The sequence below is a fragment of the Acanthopagrus latus genome, chromosome 3, assembly GCF_904848185.1.
Source record: "Acanthopagrus latus isolate v.2019 chromosome 3, fAcaLat1.1, whole genome shotgun sequence".
Lineage (NCBI taxonomy): Eukaryota > Metazoa > Chordata > Actinopteri > Spariformes > Sparidae > Acanthopagrus > Acanthopagrus latus.
Window position 1 is genome coordinate 9389282 of NC_051041.1, and position 24398 is coordinate 9413679.

A 24398-nucleotide genomic window follows, 5' to 3' on the forward strand; every position below is an offset into this window, starting at 1 on the left:
TGTGTGAACATTATTATCATCATTCATCATTAACATAATTTTTGACTTTGCTGTTGGTCAGAGCAGAGCTTTTTTACTTTCTGTATTTACTTTACATAATATATAGCAATACATAGTAAATATAGTAACTATACCTGTCAGATAGATGCAGTCGTACATGATGTGCTGGAGTACATTTTGTGATATTCAATTTTTAGAATTATGTTCACAGGTATGTTTCGAATTTAGATTTATGACGTTCCACATTTATTTTGAAGCCAAACAGGAAATGTCATTGTGTTTTTTTGTGTCTCGAGCACATTACCATCTAGTTTCATTTATATTCACACAGACGGCGTACATAAAAAAAAAAATCTCCATCAACAAGAGTTCAGTTTGTTTTGAATGTTTATTAATGACTTTTACTACACATTGCCATTCAGGCTGCGGACTCAAACTTTTTTTTTATTTAAATAATCACTGATCTGTTTCAGTCTCACGCCCAATTGTTACAGCCAACAGTGACCCCTGGTGGATATTTATTATAGTACATGTGTTATTTTCTTAACCACAAGAGTGCCTAATAACTTGTTTCAGTGCTTTTTTCTGATCCACGTCAACAACTGCATACTGAAAGGCAGCCAAAGCCACAAACTGATAAGACAGAAAACAGAAAAAAAAACTTTATGTCTTTCTTTCGTCCTTTTTTTTTTTTTCCTTTAACAGAGAGTAACGCATGTCAAACTGTGCAATCAAGACAGATTTTATTGGAGTACTATCAGTGCAATAAAACACTTTTTTCATGTAGGTAAAATACAGAGCTGTTTCAAATAACTGTCCTCAGCTGTTGTGATCATGAACAACCATCATGTCCTGACCTCTTATGTACGCCTGTGACGAAGACCTTGCAGGATATAGTTAATTAAAATCTCAGTTTGCAAATTTTCTGATACAGCTTTGTGCAAATGGGATCCGAGTATGTTAACCCAAAGGTACACAACACGTCACCACTCTCAGACAAATCTAACTGCTCTGTTTGTATATCATTTTTCACCTTTAACAAGCATTTGCATTGAAGTTGAATCCTGGCTCCTGGGGCATTATGGGTGCTGTGTACCCTGGGGTTGAGCTGTAGTTTGGGTTTGGCAGTTCGCTGTCGAAGCACGTCCACCGCGCGTCTCCTCCGTCTGCACAGCACTCATACGGGAGAGTCATGGTGCCGTATTCTTCAACGCAGAACTGGGACAGGGCTTGTTTCCACTGCAAGAGAAAGATATTCATTAGGTTGTTTGCAAGAGACAAGCATGCTTCATCCTTTTGTATATGCGTGCAGACAAAACAAACTATTAATGTAGTGCAAAATACTGAGAAATAAAAAGTTGTTGTCTTTTGGATTGTGGTGTCAGTTTCTCCAACAGCAGAGACTCACAGCTTGCTGGGCGCAGCAGAGGATCTGGGCGCTCTGTTGTCCGCCGCAGCACAAAGAGTACCAGGACTCCAGACGGTTGATGGCCTTTCCGCGGCGGCGGAAGTGGCTGGCACCGGAGCGTGGGAAGAAGCTGTCCGGGTACCTGGGACGACCCTGACCTTGTTGGCAGATGGCGGCGAGGTTCAGAGCCGTGGGACAGGCAGGCGGGAAAGGGACGTCAGGCTCATTGAGAGAGTTCGTTTTGGTCTCTGTGGGGATCAAGCAACACAGACGTTAACAGCATCCAAGATCTGAAGAGTGGATAGAAAGAATCTGGAATAAATTACCTCCAACAGTTGCACTGAGAAGAGTCAGCAGCACAGTTATTACAAATCCAGTGAGGCCTCCAATTGAAATCATGGCTGTGCAGTTGTCTTGCAGGAGTTTGGTAGCGTGACTGGATCTGCGGCCAGCTTATATGAGCGAGGGCAGAGGGTCTGTGGGCGTGAAGTGCTTGGAAGTGAGGGTGGAAGGCGTGAGGGGAGGTGGCTGGTAAAGGGTGTGGGGGGAACGACATGATGATGGGAGCCGTCAAGATAAACACAAAATGATCTTGAACTTGAACCACTGATAAAACAAGAGCAGTATCTTGGAAGAATACGCAGTATACACACAAAACAGATCCAGACAGCTTCATTAGCCCAACCAGGCAATCTGTTTGAAAAGTTTGCCTTGTGCACACACTAAAACATACAGTAGCATGTAGAGACAAGAAATAGATGAGTAATGATTTAAATAAGAATAAAATGAATAAAGCAAATTAGCTAAAATATGCCAAGGAGTTCAGTGGGTTTGGCCATCAATTAATAAAATGCAAATCAGTAAAATCAATTAAAAAAAACATCTACAGAGGGGAGGGAATAAAATATTTAAAGTAGCGCCCTGGTGGCTGAAATATGTGTCGCTTTCTGGAGGATTTGTTGATTGCTTAAAGAGGTCAAGTTCCTTTGTGTCATTCCTGTGATCTCAGAACAGAGTTATGTTCCCAAAGGCGACATAGTTTTGGCTCACACACCATGTTAGAATCTGTCGGTATTCTTATACACAAACAAAACAATCAGGAAAACCCCGTTATTCTGCACCTTTCTCCAAGCTCTGTGGATGCATCATTATTAAAAAAATGATTCGTCTGCATAAAAATGTTATCAGTATGACCTCTAAATATGTTAGTTTTGTGTGGGGAAATGAGCTGAGTAGAGAACTGGCTGACTGGCAGCTCAGTGATGCCTGGCTGAGTGGATAATGTGTGGGAGGAACATGGCAAAAAAACACACACATCTTTCCCACAACTCCACAGACCTCACTGGTGAACTTCCTCAACCCCCGCTTTTCAAAACCAGTCGAGAGTTTCGTGCTCTCTGTTATCAAGGATGGGTTTTGCACTCAGCAAAAAATGCCAAACATCTTGTCTCGTGTCGTTATCTGCAGATGATGCTTTGACTGCATGTGAGAGGAATGAAGGATGCACTCGCTCAGGTTCACTGAATCACCTCGATTGTTTTTCACTCCCTAAAAATTCAAACCATTCTTTCACAGTCACTTCTGCTGCCTGCAATCAACTTATAAGGGGGCGTTGACTGATTGCTAATATTACAGGCTATATATTTTTTTTTTATCTGTGTTTAATATATATTATCAATTCATCTTGACAGCATGAATGAGTGTCCGTCAGTGTTTGATTGGTCTGTTTTGTGTTCCGGGTGTGACAGGGTGTGACTTCAGATATTGACGTGTGAACATGTGCGCTGCTATCACAAAGGCAATCTGCAACTGTCAAGCGGTGACTTATTGGATTTGTATTCCTGCTCATATACTGTGTGATACAAGTGCTGCCTTACTGAATCCAAGGGGCAACACTTGCATTGAAAAGTGGTGGGTACACAAGGGCTGAGGTGAAAAAAACAGTTTCAACATATGCACTTTAATGGCTGGAAGATAATTATGAAAGTAGCTGCACTGCAACTGGACATGTGAGGATAAACTGCCTCCTTGTGCCCACGCTACGTATTTCAGTAAGTTCACAAGAGTTCACGAGTCAAGTTCAACAATTCATGACTCATTCTAAGCGCAAAGTTTAAACATCTCTATTTGCTTTCTATCATCCACATTAAAGCTGCTGTAAGTTGTATATTCTTACTAAGATACGTGTAAAATAGATCTATATTTCAACAGCGGTCACTGTATAAGAGTCAGTGACCTGTATCTCGCCTCCCAAAAGTAATGCAGTAACAGAGAAAAGACATTTTGTGGTATCCCTGCCCACTTTACCCAATCAGGACAGAGAAGCCCATTAAGAGGCGCTTACAGCAGCTTCAATGATAGAAAAATACAGTTGCTGGCTACACATGAAACAGATCAAGACTCTTTCATCAACGCATATTTCTGACTTATACTTTTAAACGTTTAAACCATCTTTTAGTGCTAATGCTACATTTCCCTACCTTACTGTCCAGTCTTATTGTCTATACTGTTTTGCTTGTGCTACATCCATCACGCACATATTTGTTAAGTTTCATGATGCATTTTTTTGCCCTGCAAATATAGAAAAAATGCGTTTTATCCCAAACGTATACCTTTTTATTGATGGGTTGACCGTTAAAAAAGAAATCTGAGTCCGAGACTAGAACGAATTCTCACCCCCACCTGTAAGTGTTTAATATTTAGATCAAAAAATATCTGACACCTACACATTGCACAACAATATTAAATCACCTGGTGTTTGCATTTATCAGACCTAAGATTAATACCTGTGAAGTAAGTCTATTAGTTTCAGTTAAATCAAACATTTGAATGGTCTGAGCAGGATGCCGTGCATTGGCTTCACACATTCTCACACATTTAGTTGCTAAGGCGATCATATATTTCCCATCCATTCTCAGATAAGCATTAAATTGGCCTCTATATGAGAACCACCTCTTGAGCATGAAAACTCTTTAAAAGACCTTTAAACAAGATTTTTGACAAGCTGACACGTTGAAGTTGCCATGTGATCAGCCAGTCGGTGACTCGGCATCCGTACGAGCAGCGTGACACCTTCGCCCTGATTGGCTTCCTCTGCATCACCAAGACAAATAAAAGGGCATCAGTCGAGATGCCATTTATCCAGGCCCTTGGTTTTCTGGTTCAGGTAAGGTTCATTTGCACATATTATATCCTAACTATAATGATAAATGTTCTGATGCCAACTGAGACAATTCTCTAAAAATGTTTGAATGGTCAATCTATCTTTAAGAGCTTACAGTGAGTTTTAGCAGCATTATCACATTCCTAAAATGTGGTTTATTGCAGTATTTCTGAATGTTGGTGGTGCTTTGATAAAAAATATGTCAGATTTGTTAGTCTATTTGTTATAGAGGAAAGTCTAGAGAGGTCAAGAGTTTCGACCTCTTCAGACTTGTTACCCTTTCCATGCACCTTGGAAGTGGAAGTTTGCTTTATTCCCTTCTACCAGATTTACCAAAATAATTTCAGATTTGAGATAAGGCCGGTAGTGTAACAAAGTACTCTGCTCAAGTACAATTTTGAGGTACTTGTACTTTTTACTTCGGTACATTTATTTGATAACTTTTCAACCTTAGTTTGATAAATCAAAAATGTAATCCACAAATAAATCATGATGTGATATCAAAGATTATCAACTTTGATGATCCCATGTTGAGATTCACACGTCACCCTGCAGATTAACTTCATGTCTATTAAGCGGTAGCCTTTACTGTATTCTACTTTTACGTGATGTCGTCTACATAACATTAGATACATTTTTCTGAAATGCACCATTTCTCTCTCTCTTTTTTTGTATTATTACACATATAGATAAACTGCCTTGCGTGTCTATGTGTGCTTCTGTGTCTGTATGACTAATTTTGTGTTTGCATTATTTTAGGTTTAACAATGAAAGGGTTGGTCTGCTGTCTTGTGGGTTTACTGCTGGTTGGTAGGTCAAAGAACTCAACTTATTACTTTTATCCTTGCCTATGCCTTTACTGATATTTATTTATTATACTTTAGAAACTATCAGGATGACATTTTTTTGCACCATGAAGTACTTACTATTCCCATTTTCTTTCACATTAAACTTCTACTCCACCACACTACAGAGGCAAATATTGAGCTTCCTACTCCACTACATTTATTTGATAAGATGACTAATACAAAATACATTCCAATCTGATAATACCTTAAGATAAGAATTTACTGAGAACTTTAGTGGGCCACTCTACATTATGAGTGCTTTTACCTTTTATTTTAAGTATATTTCTTCGCTCATACCCTGGGTATCACTTTATAATAACGATCATTAATAAAGGGTCAATTTACAGTGAATTAAACTTTAGCTTATAGTTATTTCACTGTTAACAGACAATGAAATGCTTTCTAAAACATTTATTTAGCATTTGCAAACGTTTATAAAGATCAGTCGCAACTTTTCAGTGGCCAGTCGAATTGTGTTTTTACTAAGCAGTATTTATTAACAGACAGCAGCTGCAGCTTTACAGTAAACAATGCTTATTATCAAATGGTTTACCAAATTTTTTTTAAACCATTAACAGTGACACAACTGTTAACTAAAGTTTAACTAAGCACTCATTTGCCATTTATTAATAATATTTGGAATAATGTTTTACCACCATTTTACCACCATGCATTACCGAAATGGCAATGGATGAGTTTCCTACTTCACTGTATCATTATGAAGTAAATGTTGATTGCACAATGTGATGGAAACATAATAATGAAACCATATATGTTGACACTGGCTCCCCTGCAAACGTCGCTATCGGGACACAATTTTGTATGCTAGTGGATAGGTGGTGACTCAGTCAAAGGAAGGTTAACTGGCATCCCATTTCTATTACAGACTAAATAATTGAATTAAACTCAGTGTTTTTTATTTGGGACTCTGAAGAAACAGAAACAATCCAAATGTCTTTGCAACTGTGGTGACAACAAAAACACAACATGGAAACGCTAGGGGTGGAAAATTGTCTGTTGCCACTTTAACATTTTTAATGATTTTTTTTTTTTTTTTACTTGTAATGATGTATTTCTATCAAGGTCTGAGATTTTAATAACCAACAGATGGGGGTGTACTCTCAGATTTTTCATACCCCAGTCTTCATCCTTGCGATTTTATTTATTTTTCCAGGGCTGGGCTCTGCTCTACCAGCAGGACGAGAGTTTGTCACATCTTTCATGCAAAACCTTGGGAGTGATGTGGAAGCTCGCTTCTTGGTTGAGGTTGCAGCTCTGCCCACTTCAAAAGGCAGCACCAAGGTCAAGGTGACTGCCATGGGTCAGGTCTATCAGAAGGAAATTGATCCTGGTCAGAGTGTGTCGTTCAAGCTCCCCGACACGGTAGAGATGAAAGGCAGCATGAAGTCCAGTCAGTCTGTGCTGATCGAGGCTAGCCAAGATGTCACTGTGATGTCTCTTAACTTTAAGAAATACACGGCAGACACCTCCGTGGTCTACCCGGTGAGGGACTGGGGGACTGAGTACATAGTATTCACTCCTACCAGCTCTCAGAGAGACACATATAAAGAATTTTCTATCACCAACCACAGAGAGCCAAATTCTGTTGAGTTTTTCCTGCCGGGCTCCGTCCAATTCCAAGGGAAGTATTACAGGAGAGGAAGCAAGATGACCATAAAGCTGGAGCCATTTGAGACCGTTCAAATACAGAGTCTCGATAACCTGAAGGGGACCAGAGTGAACTCACGCCTCCCTGTCGCTGTGTCCTCGGGACACAGTTGTGTCCAGAAGTACACCGAGTGCAACCACGTCTACGAACAACTCCTTCCCATAAGCAGCTGGGGGAAAGAATTCATTATCGCACCACTGTCTTATCATAAATTCTTCTCCAATTTACATGACAGTGTTTACGTCCAAGCATCCCAAACCACCAAACTTACCGTCACTGTCAGTGGAAAGGTCCAGACTTACCCTATATTTGCAGGACAAACTATCGAGCTCTACTCTGAGTGGCCGCATGCCATGTATTTGAAATCTGACAAGGGCATTCAGGTCCTATTTGAATTCAACGGTGGTCCTGAGTATTCACTAAACTATTATGATCCCTTCTTAATGACTATACTGCCCACAAGTAGTTTCAGCACTTCCTACTCGTTGGAGGGACAGGGTGATTTCTACAACCATGTCATAATTGTGGCTCCGAACGAAGACCTGGATGGCATCAAATTTGACCCTGAGCCCCAGTGGGCCAACTTTAAATGGCGTAAAGTCGATGGGACTGTGTTCTCCTGGACTGATATCGAATATAGCACTGGTGTGAACAGCTATCAGATATCTCACCCCAGTTCTCCATTTGGAGTCTACAGTTTTGGTGTTGCTTATGCCAACGGCTATGGATCCCCTGCAGCTGCTGACTTAGCAGGTAGGCAAAAAGAATGAGTCACAATATAATGTGATAAAGTGCAGCGCAGAGGGGAACACAATGCAGCATAGTACACTACATTAAGGACAGCATAACTTATAATTAGACATAACATCTCACAGCAGGTCTATCTGATGTCCCCGTGTTGGTGTTGGTGTCCCTGGAATACTATAGGTGATGTTCTTCCAGGACAATCATTTTGACTGAGTGGGCTCCATCTAAGACTCTTACTTGGCAAACCAAGGATAAAACCCTGCTTTGAATATAATATTACACGGATCACTTGTTATTTTACACCTATCTTCCATGTCATGTCTGTGGCTGTTTGATTAGGTTTAGGCAGCAAAAATATTTGGTTAGGCTTTAGGCAGAAAATATACTTTATTTAGAAAAACATGGTCAAAATACACCCTGTCACAATGTTAAATACATTTCATAATACAGCATATCGTAACATAGTAGTATAGTATGGTCTGACATGGGATAACACAACATAACATAGTTAGGTATAGTATAAAAAAACATAGTGTAACATGTTATAATAGAGTTTAGTGTAGGATAGCACAGTATAGTATGCCGTAGCACAGTATGTCATAGCATATCATCTAATGGCATAACATAGCATATCACACTTCAGCACAGTACAGTACAGCATTGTATAGCTTAATAGCAGCTGTTGTAATATTTACATGTAAATAGATGATCTATTCTCTCTTTTTCTTACAACGTACCAGAGAAACGTGACTGCACTACCATGAAATGCTCAGAAGATGAAGTGTGCCAGATGAAAGACAACTCCCCAACATGTGTTAAGAAACCCCCAGAAATCAAAGATGGCGCCTGCTGGGCAATGGGCGATCCTCACTACCGCACATTCGATGGCCACTACTACAACTTCATGGGCAGCTGCACCTACACGATGGTCAAGAACTGCCATGTTGATGAAGACCACCCAGCGTTTGAGGTCGATGCTAAGAATCAAATCCTTACCGGTTCAAAGGTCACATATGTTGGCAAAGTGATCATTAAGGTGTATGGGTACACTGTAACCATTGTGCGGTCAGAGTTTGGACTTGTCAGGGTAAGTGAGGTCTTTAAGCGAACTGGATTATTCATTAAGTCTATGAAGAAGTGTTATTTATTCATTAATTCAAAAATAACTGTGAATATGTTTTAGATGAACTACACATTGTGGAATCTCCCCATCGACTTGGGCAGTGGCAAGTTGAAGCTATCCCAGAGCGGCCTCTCCGTCATTGTTGAGACTGATTTTGGTCTGACCGTGCAGTATGACTGGAAGGAATACCTTCTAATCACGGTACCGAGCAGATTTTCTGGCAAGGTTTGTGGCCTGTGTGGCAACTTCAACAGCAAAAAGGACGATGACATGGTGACTTCAAATGGTACACTGACCAGTAACGTAGAAACCCTGGGAAGGAGCTGGAGGGTTCCTGATGAGCCAGACGATGCTCAGTGTCGAGACGATTGCCCAGGAGAATGTGAGACTTGTCATAAGGATGGCTTTTTTAGCGGTATGGCTGACAAAATATTTTGCGGTACACTCACCTTCATCATGGATGGACCACTCCAAGATTGCAATGCTGTCATGGACCCCAAGGCCTTTCATGACATGTGTTTGTATGATGTGTGCATGGGGGAGGGGATGATCAACTTCCTGTGCGACACCTTGCAGGTGTATGCCGACGCCTGTCAGAGGGCTGGCATCAAAATACACGACTGGAGGAGATTAGCTCATTGTTGTGAGTAACTTCACTCAAAAGAGAAATCAGCTGTTACTTTTCAAGATTCACCCTCATTCTGTGTTGGTAATATGTTGTGATTTTGTCTGAAATGCTGCAGCTCCACCCAAGTGCCCACAGAACAGCCATTATGAGTTCTGTGGGAATGCCTGCCCAGCTACCTGTGAAAACCCAGATGCTGCAACAAAGTGCAACAAAAGCTGCGTGGAGACGTGCGTCTGCAACAAGGGCTTCCTGCTTAGTGGCACCAAGTGTGTGCCTCAGGACCAGTGTGGCTGCTTCTACAAAGGCCACTACATAGAGTCTGGGGCCTCTTTCCTAACTGATGACCACTGTAGTGAGAAGTGCACATGCAACCAAAAGAAAGTTGATTGTGAGAAACCAGGTTGTCAAAAGGGGTATGAGTGCAAGGTAGTTGACGGCCTGACGGGATGTCACCGGATCATCTACGCTGAGTGCAGCATGAATGGTGGCCCTCACATGGTGACCTTTGATAAGCATGATTACAACTTCCAGGGCACCTGTGTGTATCAGCTGGCTGGGGTCTGCTCCAAAGATCCGTCCCTGCAAAACTTTAAAGTTCTCGTGCAAAATGACGCTCATGGCAAAAGAGTTGGCTCTGGTCCAAAGCTGGTGGAGGTCAAAGCTTATGAAGATTCCATTGTTGTCACAAGACGGCACAAAGGCTCAGTCCTGGTAAGACACATGTACAAAACAGGGAGTCAAAGTCACGCCCCTTCTGTTGCCCCATACGAAAAAAATGTCAGTGACGCGAGAATGCCAACTGAAATACGTCATCTCGTTAGCGCCATATTTTTTCTTAAATCAGGTCTGTTGGTGGTCCATCGGAAGGGATGTGACTTCCCCTCTCAATTTTTCACAGCATTATTGATTTTATCATCTTTTTTGGTGACTATATATACCCGGTCTGGAATTAAACAATCTTGTTTTTCAGATAAATGGAGAACTTACCCACTTACCTGTCACACTCAAAAGCAACATCACAGTCTACAAAGTTAATGACTTTGCTGAAATCAATACTGAATTCGGGCTTCAAGTCTCCTATGATTGGGGTTCTACGGTGCGTGTCAAAATCCCTGATACGTATGCTGATGCTATGTGTGGCCTGTGTGGCAATTACAATCACAACCCCAATGATGACCTGAAGTTGAAGAATGGCACGGAAGCGTCGTCTGTGGAGGAGCTAGGGAAAAGTTGGAGGGTTGCAGTGATCCCCGGTTGTGTTGATGGTTGCAAGAATGAGAGTGTCTGTCCCGACTGTGACATCACAGAGAAAGACAAGTATGAGACTGATAGGTACTGTGGTTTATTATTGAAGTCCACAGGCCCCTTCCGTGAATGCCATGCCAAAATAAGTCCTGATGCCATTTTTAAGAATTGTGTGTATGAAATGTGCCTCTACAACGCCAAGGAAGGGTCCTGGTGCACCCACCTCCGTAGTTACACCCTAGAATGCCAAGAGCTGGGAGTCAATGTGTCCCAGTGGAGGACAGACGAATTCTGTCCCATATCTGGGATGATGCACTACAACCACTCTCACTATGAACACTGTGGCGATGTATGCCATGCAACATGTGACCCAGACTTTCCTCCCAATGACTGCAAGAGGCCCTGCCAGGAAGCATGGATTTGTGATCACGGCTACCTACTCAGTAACGACGAGTGTGTGCCTGATGACCAGTGCGGCTGCAAGTACCAAAACAGAAATTATGAGGAGGGAGAGAGTTTTCTGTTACCAGACTGCCTCCAGAGATGCACCTGCTATGGCAATGGCAATGTAAGCAGCATTTCACATACTTAACAAATTTTACTTTACCTCTTCGTTGTTCTAAAAATGTCAGTATTTCTTCAGGTGAAGTGTGAGGCACACTCTTGTGGGCCATTTGAGAAGTGTGCGCTGGTCAAGGGTGTTCAAGCGTGCCAACCACTGGGAAATGCAACCTGCACAATCGCTGGCGATCCACATTACAAAACTTTTGATGGCACCACGTATGACTTCCAAGGCACCTGCACCTACACCGCAGCCAAACTGTGCCATTATGAGGGTTCACAGCTCAAAAACTTCTCTGTGGTGGTCGAGAACGAGAAGTGGTCGTATACCAAGAAACCAAATCTGTCTGTGGCCAAGCTCGTTGCTGTGGAGGTGTACGGCTACACCCTGATCCTCAGAAGGGACCAACGTGGAACAATCATGGTAATTAATATTGTTTAGAGACTTTTTGATTAATTACTATTCCTCTGTTTCACTTTTTTTTAATTCTTGACTTTCTATTGATAACAGAAAATCGGTATTATTACTACTAAAAGAACAGGTTACTCAAATCAAAAAGGTGATCTTAGAGACTAACACCGCGTTTCTTTTTCTTTGTGCTTTACAGGTGGATGACAAATTGAAAAAAATTCCACTCAGTCTCAATGATGGAAAAGTTGAAGTCTTCCAAGACGGCTTCCACTACGCCATCACAACTGACTTTGGCCTGAATGTGACTTATGATTTGGTCTACAGAGTCACGGTAACTGTTCCTGGAAACTACAAAGGCAAAACATGTGGACTGTGTGGCAATTTCAATGACAACAAGACAGACGAATTCGAGCTACCGGATGGAAAATTGACCAAGGACATCAAGACCTTCGGAGCAGCCTGGAAAGAGCAGGTGTCGGGGGTGGTCTGTGATGATGGCTGCAGTGGAGACCTGTGTCCCAAATGTGACAGCACACTGAAGGAAATCTTCGAAAAAGATTGTGGATACCTCAAAAATACTACTGGTGCCTTTGCTGCCTGCCAGAAGCTACTAAGTCCTGAGTCTTACTACAGAGATTGCGTCTATGACGTGTGCTTGTCCAAGGGAGACCGCAAAGTTCTCTGCCAAAGCATTACAGCATACGTGACTGACTGTCAGGTCATTGGAGTAACCATTGACAAGTGGAGGACGGCTGAATTCTGCCGTAAGTGCTTGCTTTGCAGTCTTTGAACTTAGCTCAAATGCTGACTGTTAAATGATTCTATTACAAAAAAACTCCACAAGGCACAACAACTCATATATGTGTCTAAAGCTATGCCATTTTTCAACATTCGTTTCAACAGATACAGATTGATTAGGTGGATCTTAGGTGGATAGTCCAGGAATTTAACGTTAATGCTGATCTTGCATCAGTTTACCTCAATATGTTTTCCTTTGTAGCTGTCCACTGTTCAGAAAACAGTCACTACCAGATCTGCACTGAAACCTGTAACTCTCCGTGTCCTGGTCTCACCGACATCATTAACTGCCCTGCTACTTGTGCTGAGGGCTGCGCCTGTGATGACGGCTACTACTACAATGGGACTGGCTGTGTTACCCTGGAGAACTGCAGTTGTTTCTTCAATGGACAAACCTATAAGGTGAGTATGACAGAACGTGTACACTACACCACTGCTGATAATTAGTAGAGAGTAGTTTGAATTCTTGCTTTTCATGCAGCCATTGGCCTGCAGTCATTTCATAAACTTAATGCTGAGTTGAAATCATAGGTCTTCAGTCTAAAACAATTTCTTGTTGTCTTCTCCCACAAAGATCGGCGAGTATGTAGAAACTGACTCTTGCCAGAAGCGCTGCAAGTGTACAACATCTGGTCAAGTCCAGTGCGAGGCCTTCTCATGTGGGGTTGCAGAGAACTGTGTGCTCAAGGATGGTGTACCCAGCTGCCAACCCAAACAGTGTCAGCTGCAGACCGGAGGCTCCCTCACTCTTTTCAGTGGCACGACTGGCAATATCGCCATCATGGGTGCTTATGAGATCATCACATATTGTGACGAATCAGCTCCTGACTGGTTCAGAGTTGTGGCCGAGCTCCAACAATGCTCTTCAACCGGCGTGAAGACCGTTGCTGCTGTTTATGTCTTCTTTAACGACCTGTTCATCACGGTTACTGACAAACAGGAGACCTGGGTGGGTACAAAAACACTTTTGTGCCTTCTTATTGTGACTTAGATGAGAAGATTGATGTTAACTCTAAAATGACACCTCTGTCAATGATTGTGATTGTTGCTCAAAGGTCAACGGTAAAAAGGTGACTCTCCCCAGCGTGCACGGAAACACCATCTCTGTGAGACGCACCGATGCAACCACAGTTGTTGAGCTGACGTCACACTTCCAGCTGTCATACACCAACACCCAGGAGGTCATTGTGACCGTGAGTGACAGCATGGTGAACAAGTTGTGCGGAGCATGTGGACCTCTCCTCCCCTCAAGATACGTCTTCAGTGTCGAACAAGCAGAGATGCAGGAGTACATGCTCTTATATCCTGCGGATGACTTTCCTTCCTGGTGGGTATAGGATGCTAACTGTTTCGAGCATTATCTCCCTGTAATTCAGTTACCTTGCTCACTTTGGCTTTATTATCACCGTAATCGGATTTTACTGATGCTGTGAACACTTCACAATCCATGTAAGATAGAGTGTGGGTGGATCCACACTTTAAATGTAATTAAGTGTGGAAAAGAACTGCCACCAATTGATGCCAACTCACTTAATTTGTTCTCTTTCTGCAGTGGGTTGTGAATGAAAGATCAACTTCTCAACTCCCAGAGATCGCACCAGTATCATCATCATCTGCAGAAAATTCAACAATCAGCAATGAAAGCTTTATTTGAAACATAGTATTATTGTAAACAAAAAAAAATCAATTTCAAATGTAAATTCCAACATGAATGAATTTAGCCTGTTGATCAATTCCTATAAAGTTCAAGCTGTATGGAAAGCAATTGCAGTTTCTACATAAATGCATTTAATGAACTGAATTATATAAAATGTCTTTGAAAAGTCACCAGTTGTTATGTTTTACAATCTACATGAAGCTGTCATTTTATTTATTACAAGGTTTTTGAAGGGAAGCTCTAAGAACTTGTAAGAATCAAAGGTCCAAGTGTCAGAGGGTTTTGTATGCTGCACAGATTGTAATGATCCTCAAGATGTCATTTGTGATTTTGGGTTATATAAATAAAATTGACTTGACTTGTTCAAATGTTCATTTATACAATATTATGGCTCATCTTTGTATTAAAGTCTCTGTCTTCATTTGTTGTTGCTGTCATACAGTATACTCCACTGTGTAGATGTCTTCCAGCTTTCAAGCTGGACTAGGTTCAGTGAGAGTACTTCCATCCAGTGTGTGATCATTTTCCTAGCACCCGCAAAATATACGAGGAATTCAGTTTTTCTTTGCTCTTTTTCATTCAAATCTTTAAATGTCTCCCAAGAATAAAATGTTCTAAATCAACTGGGATATCAGTTTTCATTATTTTTTTCTCCTCTATTATGTACTCCCAGAATCAATGTAGTACTGGTCAATCTGACAAAGTATTGGAATGATCATATAATGACTAACCATATCATGTCACATAGAGTCAAAGTCAGGTTAACCACAAATATTTGACCAAAAGGAGAAATTTATATTTTCTTCTACTTGTTGTCATGATGGCGCCCCCGATTTTCACTGTATTTTATCCTGATTAAAGCATATTTACATAAAGCGATAACTTTAGCATCATAGACAGAGCGGCCAATGTTTTATCCATAAGAGGGCAGTGACTAATGTAAACTGTACTTTATAGCCACATCCTAGCCCAATTTTAGGCCAATATCACCTATGTTCCTTTGTGATTTTATGTATTGTATAAGTTTGTACTTATCAGAGACAGACACAACAGATTATATGTGCAATTGAATATCAAAGCTGGGGCCAGTCGGTGCATAGCCTGCAAGCTGCTGTCAATCAAGACACTGGCAAAATGAATGGAAAAGTTGTGTTTTTGGACGTCTCCCAAAATGCTTTCCTTTGCCCTTTTAAAAATGTTTTTTGTTTTATTGTGTTATAAGTGAGAGTGGTACTTTAGCTTCATGCAGTGGTTGGATGATGGGAAGACTTCACTGGTTTCAGAGTGTCACAGAGGTACACATAACAAAACAACAAAACAAAAACAGTTTAATTAGCACACAATAAGATACACATTGTTAATATTTTTCAGTGGTTTATATGTTTATATTTATTCAGAGTTAGTATAATATCAATACAGTTGAACGCTTTGTCTTAAACAATTACACAAAATATATGCTACTGGCCATATTAGAGATGTTTGACAAGACAAACATTCAAACATTTTCATAAGATTGATAACTGAATGTAGGAATGAATGAGATTTACATAGATATGGGATTCTCTGTCTGAACCAAAATAATTTAATTAATCAATAATGCCATCAGTTTAGTGCAGAAGGATGCTGATCAATGAAGTTGGCACGACGGAAATTCACACGCCACTGAAAAAAAAATCAGAAAAATAATTAGTTAAGTAACGTCAAGTAAAACGTGATGGAGGGTAGGGTAAGATGAAGGTAATTTATGTGACTTACCATTGGGGGAAATCCGGAGCCTGCCATTGCCCAAAGTTCAGTGATGCAAAGGTGATACTCTGCCCATGAAAAGAGACCAGCAGCCTCTCTCTCAGATCTCGTAGTGTTGTGTCAATAGGCCTGAGCTTCCCACATACTCCACATGCCATGTCAACTACACTGTCACTGACACTCATGACAAGTTCGTTGGTTGAACTGAAGGACAACTGAACGGTGGAGGGGCTGCTGATGCTCACTGTGTTGTCCGAAACAAGCACTTTGACATTGTTTTGGGAGAAAGTGGTTTGAGTCATTGCCTTTCCATTTATCTGCGAACACAGACGTGAACACTTTATATTAATAAATGTATTTTTAAGGTTGAACAAGATTAACGTGATACATTTATCCAGACACTTACCCAGACATCATGCTTGTCGGTGACTGTGATCATCAAGTCATTAAAGAACACAAACACGCCCAAAATTGAGTTGACACCAGGAGTGCACATCTCCAACTTCACCAGCAGCCTGAACCAGTCTGTTGTCTGAGACTGGTTACAGTTCTGGATAATCTCATAGACTCCCGGTGTTGTTATGGTACCACTATCACCATTAAATGCAGTGAGAGTCCCATTGGAGTCCAAAAAGCACTGCTGGATGTAGCAGCCCATCACGCCGTTCTTCACCAGGCAGCTCTCGTTGGGGTCACATGTCATGTTCTGGGACACAACGACTCCAGTGGCCTGACAGGTGGAAATCCTGTGACAGTCATCGGTGATAATGGACTCTCCAACCTGCAGATGACACGAAATACATGGTTGGGTTCATACCAAGAATCCTTCATTAATCTTTGCTGGTTTATAGAGTGTGTTTCTGGATGTTCCATTAAAGTTTCAAACCCTGAGATAAACTTGCGATGAAAAAGTACCCCAATAAGACTTTTTGGATTAATCCTCAGCTATGGTAGAAGCTCTGTGAGGATGTACATAGTGGCAATCACCGGAAGAAATGTTCAAACGTAATAACGAATGCATCTATAAATGTAATCATGGTGCTGTTGAAGTTACTTACAGTTTCTTATAGTAAACAAATGCTGTATCAGTAGGCTGAATAAAGTCTTAAACATTTTTCAAAGGACTCTCAAAACCCTAACCCAGCCAAACTGATCAGATCTACCCTTAATAGAAATATTTTCTCACCTTGTACGTTTTGCCGTTGTAATAACAGCTGCACTGGTCCAAGGGCACGCAGCCAGTTCCATTGTAGTAGTAGCCGTTATCACAGGCACAGCCCTCCACACAGCTCGTGGTGCATGTGATGGTGTCAGGCAGACCAGGACATGTAGAGGTACAAGGCAGCATACAGGTCTCATAATGGCTGCCGGCACTACACGTAAAAGCTGCGCACAAACAACAGGACAGTTTAAGGGTTTTTGTCAGGGGCAATTGTGGATAATACAGTGTACAATAAATTATAAAAATGTGAAGACTCACGGCAGAAAGAAGGACTTCTCCAGTTTTGGACCTTCGCACCAAAGTCTTGGCAGTCTAACATATATGCAGCAATACTGTGACACAGCATGTCTTGATCACCTTCAGCCATGCAAATATCGTAGACACAGTCTCGGAAGTAGGAGTTGGGATCGATGACAGCGTGGCAAGCAGCAAACGGCCCGTTGGGATTGGTGATGACTGCACATTTCGCCTCCAGCGCGGCTTTCTCAGAAGTGTCACATTTGGGGCAAAGGTCACCGCTGCATCCGTCTTCACAGACCACTCCGGGCACGGGCACTTTCCACGCCGCTCCGAACGACTGCAAGTTCTTGGTTACGTTTCCGTCCGGCAGCTGGAACTCATCTGCTGCGTCATTGTTGAAATTTCCACACAGGCCGCAGGTTTTGCCCCTGTAGTTTCCGGGGACCGTGACGGTGATGTGGTAGATCAGATCATATGTGACCCTCAGGCCAAAGTCGGTCATAATGACGTCATTTGTCCCTTCCTGATAAACCTGCACTGCACCATTGTTGAGGTTTAGCGGAAGGTGATGTAGGATGCCATTCACCTGAAGAGAATAGTAAAAAAGATATATACATATTGTCCATCGTTTATTCTTATTTCATATCTATTTGCTGTTATACAGTCAAAATATTTGCTATATATCAGCTAAAACAATGATGATGTCAGTGACATACCCAAACCATTCGAACTTCATTCCTGCGAAGAATCAGAATGTTTCCATAAACTTCTACCGCTACGAGTTTGGCCACTGAGACCTGTGGATTGGCAGACATCCGATACCACGGCTCGTTCTCCACCACCACAGAGAAGGGGGTGAGGCGGGTGCCGCTCAGGTGGCAGCCCTCGGCTACGACGTAGGTGCACGTGCCTTGGAAGTCGAAGGTGGCGTTGTCAAATGTGTTGTAATGTGGATCTCCAGAGATGGAGCAGATGCCTTTTCCCAAAGGCTGACATGATCGCACGTAGTCCTTCATCGCACACGTCTCATACGGACCACAAGAGGACTGCTTACACTGCACCTGATATGAAAGACACATCTGATTGCTCATCATTTCCAAGGTGTCATTCATTCAAGTCTTTCATTCTTTCTTATGAATTGCACATACAGGAGAACAGATTGCAGCAACCAAAACATCTTGCAGTGTTCGTGTGGACACCAGATTTTGATGTCATCGAGCCAATCAGGTAGGTTTTGTGTATGCGCAGGAGGTTTTGCATTAATAACCTTTTAAGTAAAACTAAATATTTAGTCTGGAAAAGGAGATATCAACCTGTCTGTGGTTGATTTTGAGTAATCAGGATGCTCTGTCAGAGGAAAATAACCTCAAAACCTCTGCACATGACACTCAAACTGCTAACATGTCAAAAACACACAATTTGTGTGAAGTGATCCTTTAATTTTTCAAACAAGATCTGCTTTTTCGATAAATAGAATGCAGCTTCATTCCAAGGTAGGTATGGGGTAAATTGTGAGAAAATGCATTCCCATTGATTCAAACATATCTGAGAATAATCAACAGATACAGGCCCTCAGTCATCCTCACCGTCCCGTTACAGGTGCATTCCTGCTGGCAGAGGGTATCAGGGTAGAAGACCTGTCCATGCTGGTAGTATTTGTCCTCATAAATGCAGCCACACTGGTTGGCAAGCACACACTCATCTCCACTCATAAGGTAACCCTCATCACAGACACATCCCTCCATGCATGGAGCTCCACAGTTTGACAGCGATGTGTCTGTGGCACACGATCTGAAGCAGCTGCTGGTACAGAGCTCATACTGGCTGTTTGATGGACACTGGGCATCTAGAGGCGAGACAAGATTATGGTCAGAGAAATTCACAAGAGTTTGTCTCGTCAACTTGACCCACAGCGGACGTCCTTACCGCAGAACTGGGCTGACCTCCAGGGGTAAACCGTGGCACCTTTCAGCTGGCAGGCAGCTGCGTAGGCAGTCAAGGTCTTGCACTGCATGTTCGCACGGCCCTGGTAAAGACAGACGTCATACAGGCAGTCGTCGAGGTAACCTGCAGGGTCGACTATGCCGTGGCAGTCGCGGAACGGCCCTGCAGGGTTGCTGATGAGCCCACAGAAACTGCTGCTGTTGTACGTGGCCCTCTGAGTGGCGTTACAGCCGGGGCAGGGCCCGCTGCAGCCATCTACGCAGCCAGGGATCGTGGCGACTTTCCAGCTCTGACCGAGCTCCTGAGGAGTCGTGGCTTGTTTCCCGTCGCTCATCTGCATGTCATCTTTGGGGTTGAGGTTGTAATTGCCACAGAGACCCTGCATAACGCCCATGTATGTATTGGGAACGATGAGGAACGCTACGCTGTTCCAGTCGTAGTAAAACTTCACTCCAAAGTCGGTCTCGATAACAGCGAACCAGCCGCTTGTGTAAAGATGGAGTGTGTTGTTGTTGAGCATCACAGGGAGGTTGGAGAGCTCACCATTGATCTTAAAAAGGTAATAATGGAAAAGACGTAATACATTTAGTTATAAATTGATAGAAGGATACATAACTAGACACATGTAGAGCTGCACTGATTAGTCAATATTTTTCATTTCACAAGTTTAAAGGCTGGAGCAAGATGCTGTGGTCATCATGACATCACACTGGGCTTCAGGACATTTTCACGGACCTGTTTCATTGTTTTCTGGACCAAACAATCAGCTAATTAATAATAAAAAAAATATTCTGCCCTGTGATTGATAATGAAAACAGCAACAACAATTATTATTTGCAGCCCTACATGAATGATGTTCTTGATGTAAAATTACCACAACAGTGCCAGGGTCGTTTTTGCTGATGACGATGGCGTATCCGTACACACTGACTTCTACCAGGTTCACAGCAGACCCGATCTTGTTATCTTGACCGTTGTTCTGCAACACAACGCTAAATTGTTCCAGGGTGGTTTGATTGGAGACGCCAGCCATCTCGTATGCACAGGTGCCCTGGAAGTTGTAGTGCTCCCCATCGAAGGTCACAAAATGTGGATCACCGGACACCGTACATGTGGCGTAGTTGACAGGATAGCACCCTATCATCCCCTCCAGCACCTGGCACAGCTGCCCAGCCTGGCAGCTCGTCAGCTCAGAAGACAAGCTCCCACCGGCGGAGCAGGAGTAGCGATAGTTACAGCTCTGTCCAGCGAAGAAGGAGGCTCCGGCCTCCACATAGTGACCCTGGTACATGCAGCCGCACTGCGCCTTGGGGACACACCGCGTACCACTGAGCACAAAGCCGTCGTCACAGGCACACGTCTCCACACAGGTGGCGTTGCATTTTGTGGGAGTGTTTGCACATGTAGCGGGACAGCCGCTCCCGCAGAACTCATAGTGGCTGTTTTCTGGACATTTGGGTGTAGCTGTGTGGGCAAAGAGACAAGAGATCTGATATTTAGTGTACTTAAGTATCAAAAGTACACGTAAAAATATATTATACGTATATTTAAATGCATGTGTATACTATTACTGGATCTGATATTCAGCTGTTTTCTGATTATCAGCCATTTAACTCATTTGTTTTTTAAAGTGTGCTTCTTTGGCTCTTAACTAGTAACTATGATAATCAAATAAATCTGGTGGAATAAGAACCTCAAAATTGTACTTGAATACATTAAGTTAGTTTGCTAGTTAGTAAGTTAGTTAGTTACATTCCATCACTGCTGAAAATAGTGAGAAATGTCATCAAGATTACAGGGGTGCCTCCAGAAAATTGTCATACCAGAAGGGGACACTGGAAATCTTGTGTCCATGGCCCCACCTGGTTCTCCCTTGGGGGCACCACTGCATGATTACCGAGAGCCTTCACAAAGCTTGTTTTGTCCAATAAATAGTTCAAACCTCAAATAATTTAAGTGATATGAAGGAAAAGTAGCAAATCATCGCATTGGCATAGGTGGACCCAGGAAATGTTTGGCAACTTAATTAAAAAATGACTTGAGGGCAGTAGTGATTAATTTAGGAAATTAATAATTAAGGTAATACAAGCTCAGAAATATCTATTTGCTAAATATATTTCTATAACTGAATAAACCCTAATGGCCAGAGCAGCATTTGAAGACAGAAAGGAGGCTACCTAGAAGGGCCCAGCAAGTGAAACAACTGTTTAGTTTGTATCCCCTAAAACTACACAGTGCTCCTTTAGAAGTTTATCAAAATTGTTAAACATATTTTATAAGCTTATATGATTTGCATGCAAAGCTGAAGCTATAAAATAACTGTTATAAAGTTAAAAAAAAAAAAAAAGTTTGCATTTGTTGACATGTACTCATACATTTAAACCTTTCCTTTACTCACGGCATTGTGTAGATGTCCTCCAGTCACCGGGAACTTTGGCCCCAGACATCTGGCAGATATCAGCAAAGCCTTGAAGACTGCTGCAGAGATACGTGTTCGCAGATTCACCCTTGCAGAGGGTGAGCATGCAGCTGCTTTGAAAGACATCAGCGTCAATGTCAGGTTGACATCCGACGAGCTCGGCATAGTCCTGCAAAAGGGCGTTGCAGAAGATCTGATTCTCTAATTTCTGAACTTGACTGAGAGGACAGCTTTCACACTGGCCGACACATTGGTCCTGGCAATAGGCATCGTCTGTGCCACCGGGAACCCTCCAGCTCTGTCCCAGCGCGGCCCCGCTGCTGGCCACTGAACCGCTAGGAGTCGTGAGATCATCTTCCTTTTTGTTGTTGAAGTTGCCACACAGGCCGCACACACTGCCAGCAAAACTGCCCGGCAGTGTGACGGTGAGGTACTCGCTCCAGTCATACTGCACGGTCAGGCCGAAATCTGTCTGGATGACGACCAAGAGGCCTTTCTGGAAGATATTCACCTGGCCGCTGTTCAAGTTGATCGGGAGAGTCCATTGTTGGTAGTTCACCTGCAAATAATCAATCAATCAATCAAACTTCACTTACGGAACACATTTTGATTGCGTTCCTGTTAAATCGTACAGAGAATGAGTCACACCACATGGGAATGATCACCTCTGGTAGAGATGTGTATTCTGCATCCGTATTCACACAATGTCAACAAAGCACCTGAACACTACAGGCTGACTCACCCGCACAATACCCAGCTCAGAGCGAACTATGTCAATATTGATCCCGTAGACATTGATGGTGACCGTCCCGACCGATGGCACCTGTGTGTTGCCCTCGTTCACATTCTTTGTGTCCACCTCGAAGGCCGGGAGGGTCCCACTAACATGGCAGTTCTTGGCCACAGTGTAGGAGCAGTTGCCCATGAAGGTGTAATAATGGCCATCAAAGGTGTGGTGGAGGTTGCCCATGACCCAGCAGGTACCTGACTGTGGTGTTAAAGTGGCTGGTCCTCCTCGGCAAAATCCTAAAACATTCAATGCAGGGGGACATTTTCCATCTTAATGACTATTGAAGCATTTGTGTAACATGATAAAAATTAAGGTAAAATGCTGTAACAAATTACTTTAAAGCATCAAAGATCTTAGAATTAATACCCACATAATAACGTATATTTGTACAGCTCGTTCACAGCTGGCTTTTTGTATTTAGGCCAACATGTTTTTGTTTTTTTTACTTTTTCTGTGATTTAATTTAACTTATTCAGTCAAATCACATTAGAACATCACTCAAATATGAGATAAAAAGGTAACACTTCATAGTAACTATCATTAATAAGCTGATGTTCATTTATTACATTAATTGTCAAGGTTTATAGTTACAACTTTACAGTGACCACACTAATAATGTTGATAGGTGAACTACACAGTGTTTATTAACCATTGACAAGGTATCACAAGCATCAGTTGCAATTTTATGATAAATAAATACTTAATGAATAATAATAGAATGTAAAGCATTTCATTGTTCGTTAACAGTGAAAGAACGTCAACTATTTGCCATTTTTCAGGGATGTTATTATAAAGAGTTTCTTATAAATGCTCATTATTTTAAAGGTAGTACTTGATAACTTACCACTCAGCAGAAGAGCTGAAAAGATTACAGCACACAACCCCATGTTTGTCACTGGAGAGGACCTAACACAGCAAAACAGTTAGACTTCCTCAAAATGAACAGAAATTATACACTTTTAAATTTTGTGAAATTGTATCTTTAAGTTTTTATTATCATTTTTTCCATAATAGACACATGCGTGTCTACATATACATATTGTGCATGTATACACTTCTTGGCATATGATGCAATACTATAGCAAACCTCATTTTGTTTCTTATCTCTATCTTTTCTTATAAAGTAGAGAAAAATAAATACAAAATGATAAATGACTAAAAAAATCAGTAGAAAAATGTTTTCAGCACCAGATCTCATTGCATCAGATAATTCATTTTAGTATTACTCTTGGTAGCAAGTTATTAGTAAATACCTCAAATACCTGAATAATTCTTACCTGAGCTGGTCAACGGGCATTCAGAGGTGTCAGTGGTGGATTTAAGGATGCTTAAATACGTCCTGATGTCCATGGATTGACCAATCAGCATTCAAGTGGCATTACGTAGCTTTTCCCAGAAGAGAATGAATGCAGCAGCACGTGACTCATTATAAAATCTTTGTTAAAGCGACTCGAAAACAGGTTATAAAGGAATCAAGTTAATTGTATAAAATGTTTTCAGCAGGTCCTGAATGAGTTCGTTTCAGTGAGAAACACAGAAGAAGCTGGATAAAGACAAACAAAAGATGGTAAAAGTGAACACCTGTCGGATCTTAAATGACTTTAACGCTCATTGTGATATTAGTTATCTGCTTTTTGAGGTTTTAAAACCTACATGTGATTGTGATTGCTGGCTTTGTGCCCATCGATCTGGTTGCTGTAACACATTCAACAGCTGTGATTTATCTGTTGACACTGAGGCCATGCGGTCACCACCACCCACAAGAATAATGGGTGGGT

General features: G+C 42.0%; 4 protein-coding genes across 4 annotated transcripts; 2 read left to right on the forward strand and 2 right to left on the reverse strand.

The window, feature by feature from the left end:
* Positions 1 to 369: 369 nt before the first annotated feature.
* On the reverse strand, positions 370 to 1895 carry ecm1a (extracellular matrix protein 1a). Its single transcript, XM_037093044.1, has 3 exons — positions 1735 to 1895; positions 1409 to 1656; positions 370 to 1239 (listed from the first exon to the last, which is right to left on the reverse strand). The coding sequence occupies exons 1-3, from the start codon at positions 1805 to 1807 to the stop codon at positions 1036 to 1038; spliced, it is 525 nt and encodes a 174-aa protein (XP_036948939.1). The 5' UTR covers positions 1808 to 1895; the 3' UTR covers positions 370 to 1035.
* Positions 1896 to 6486: 4591 nt separating this feature from the next.
* On the forward strand, positions 6487 to 13257 carry LOC119017025 (IgGFc-binding protein-like; the record flags this gene model as incomplete). Its single annotated transcript, XM_037093413.1, has 10 exons — positions 6487 to 6502; positions 6594 to 7841; positions 8576 to 8922; positions 9019 to 9550; positions 9702 to 10297; positions 10557 to 11399; positions 11475 to 11816; positions 12001 to 12568; positions 12805 to 13004; positions 13177 to 13257. Coding segments are annotated over exons 1-10 (4773 nt in total), but the record flags the coding sequence as incomplete, so codon positions are not given.
* A 5-nt stretch (positions 13258 to 13262) lies between these two features.
* On the forward strand, positions 13263 to 14704 carry LOC119017028 (IgGFc-binding protein-like). Its single transcript, XM_037093416.1, has 3 exons — positions 13263 to 13551; positions 13658 to 13929; positions 14155 to 14704. The coding sequence occupies exons 1-3, from the start codon at positions 13384 to 13386 to the stop codon at positions 14162 to 14164; spliced, it is 450 nt and encodes a 149-aa protein (XP_036949311.1). The 5' UTR covers positions 13263 to 13383; the 3' UTR covers positions 14165 to 14704.
* A 942-nt stretch (positions 14705 to 15646) lies between these two features.
* LOC119014218 (IgGFc-binding protein-like) lies at positions 15647 to 24398 on the reverse strand. The gene is made up of 14 exons (XM_037089205.1): positions 24274 to 24398; positions 23898 to 24163; positions 23465 to 23526; positions 22573 to 22856; positions 21810 to 22389; positions 20286 to 20875; positions 19394 to 19961; positions 19054 to 19313; positions 18184 to 18528; positions 17486 to 18053; positions 17192 to 17391; positions 16412 to 16786; positions 16015 to 16322; positions 15647 to 15921 (listed from the first exon to the last, which is right to left on the reverse strand). The coding sequence occupies exons 2-14, from the start codon at positions 23915 to 23917 to the stop codon at positions 15912 to 15914; spliced, it is 4170 nt and encodes a 1389-aa protein (XP_036945100.1). The 5' UTR covers positions 23918 to 24163; positions 24274 to 24398; the 3' UTR covers positions 15647 to 15911.

Coding starts and splice junctions, on each gene's coding strand:
- LOC119014218 (XM_037089205.1), bottom strand. CDS start 23,917: ATGCCCGTTGACCAGCTCAG. Junction 19,962..20,285: donor ACGACCCTGGCACTGTTGTG/GTAATTTTACAT, acceptor TACCTTTTTAAG/ATCAATGGTGAGCTCTCCAA. Junction 18,529..19,053: donor AATGCACCTGTAACGGGACG/GTGAGGATGACT, acceptor CTTTCATATCAG/GTGCAGTGTAAGCAGTCCTC.
- LOC119017028 (XM_037093416.1), top strand. CDS start 13,384: ATGGGTGCTTATGAGATCATCACATATTGTGACGAATCAGCTCCTGAC. Junction 13,552..13,657: donor CTGACAAACAGGAGACCTGG/GTGGGTACAAAA, acceptor TGTTGCTCAAAG/GTCAACGGTAAAAAGGTGAC.
- ecm1a (XM_037093044.1), bottom strand. CDS start 1,807: ATGATTTCAATTGGAGGCCTCACTGGATTTGTAATAACTGTGCTGCTG. Junction 1,657..1,734: donor TCTCAGTGCAACTGTTGGAG/GTAATTTATTCC, acceptor TGATCCCCACAG/AGACCAAAACGAACTCTCTC. Junction 1,240..1,408: donor TCTGCTGCGCCCAGCAAGCT/GTGAGTCTCTGC, acceptor TTTCTCTTGCAG/TGGAAACAAGCCCTGTCCCA.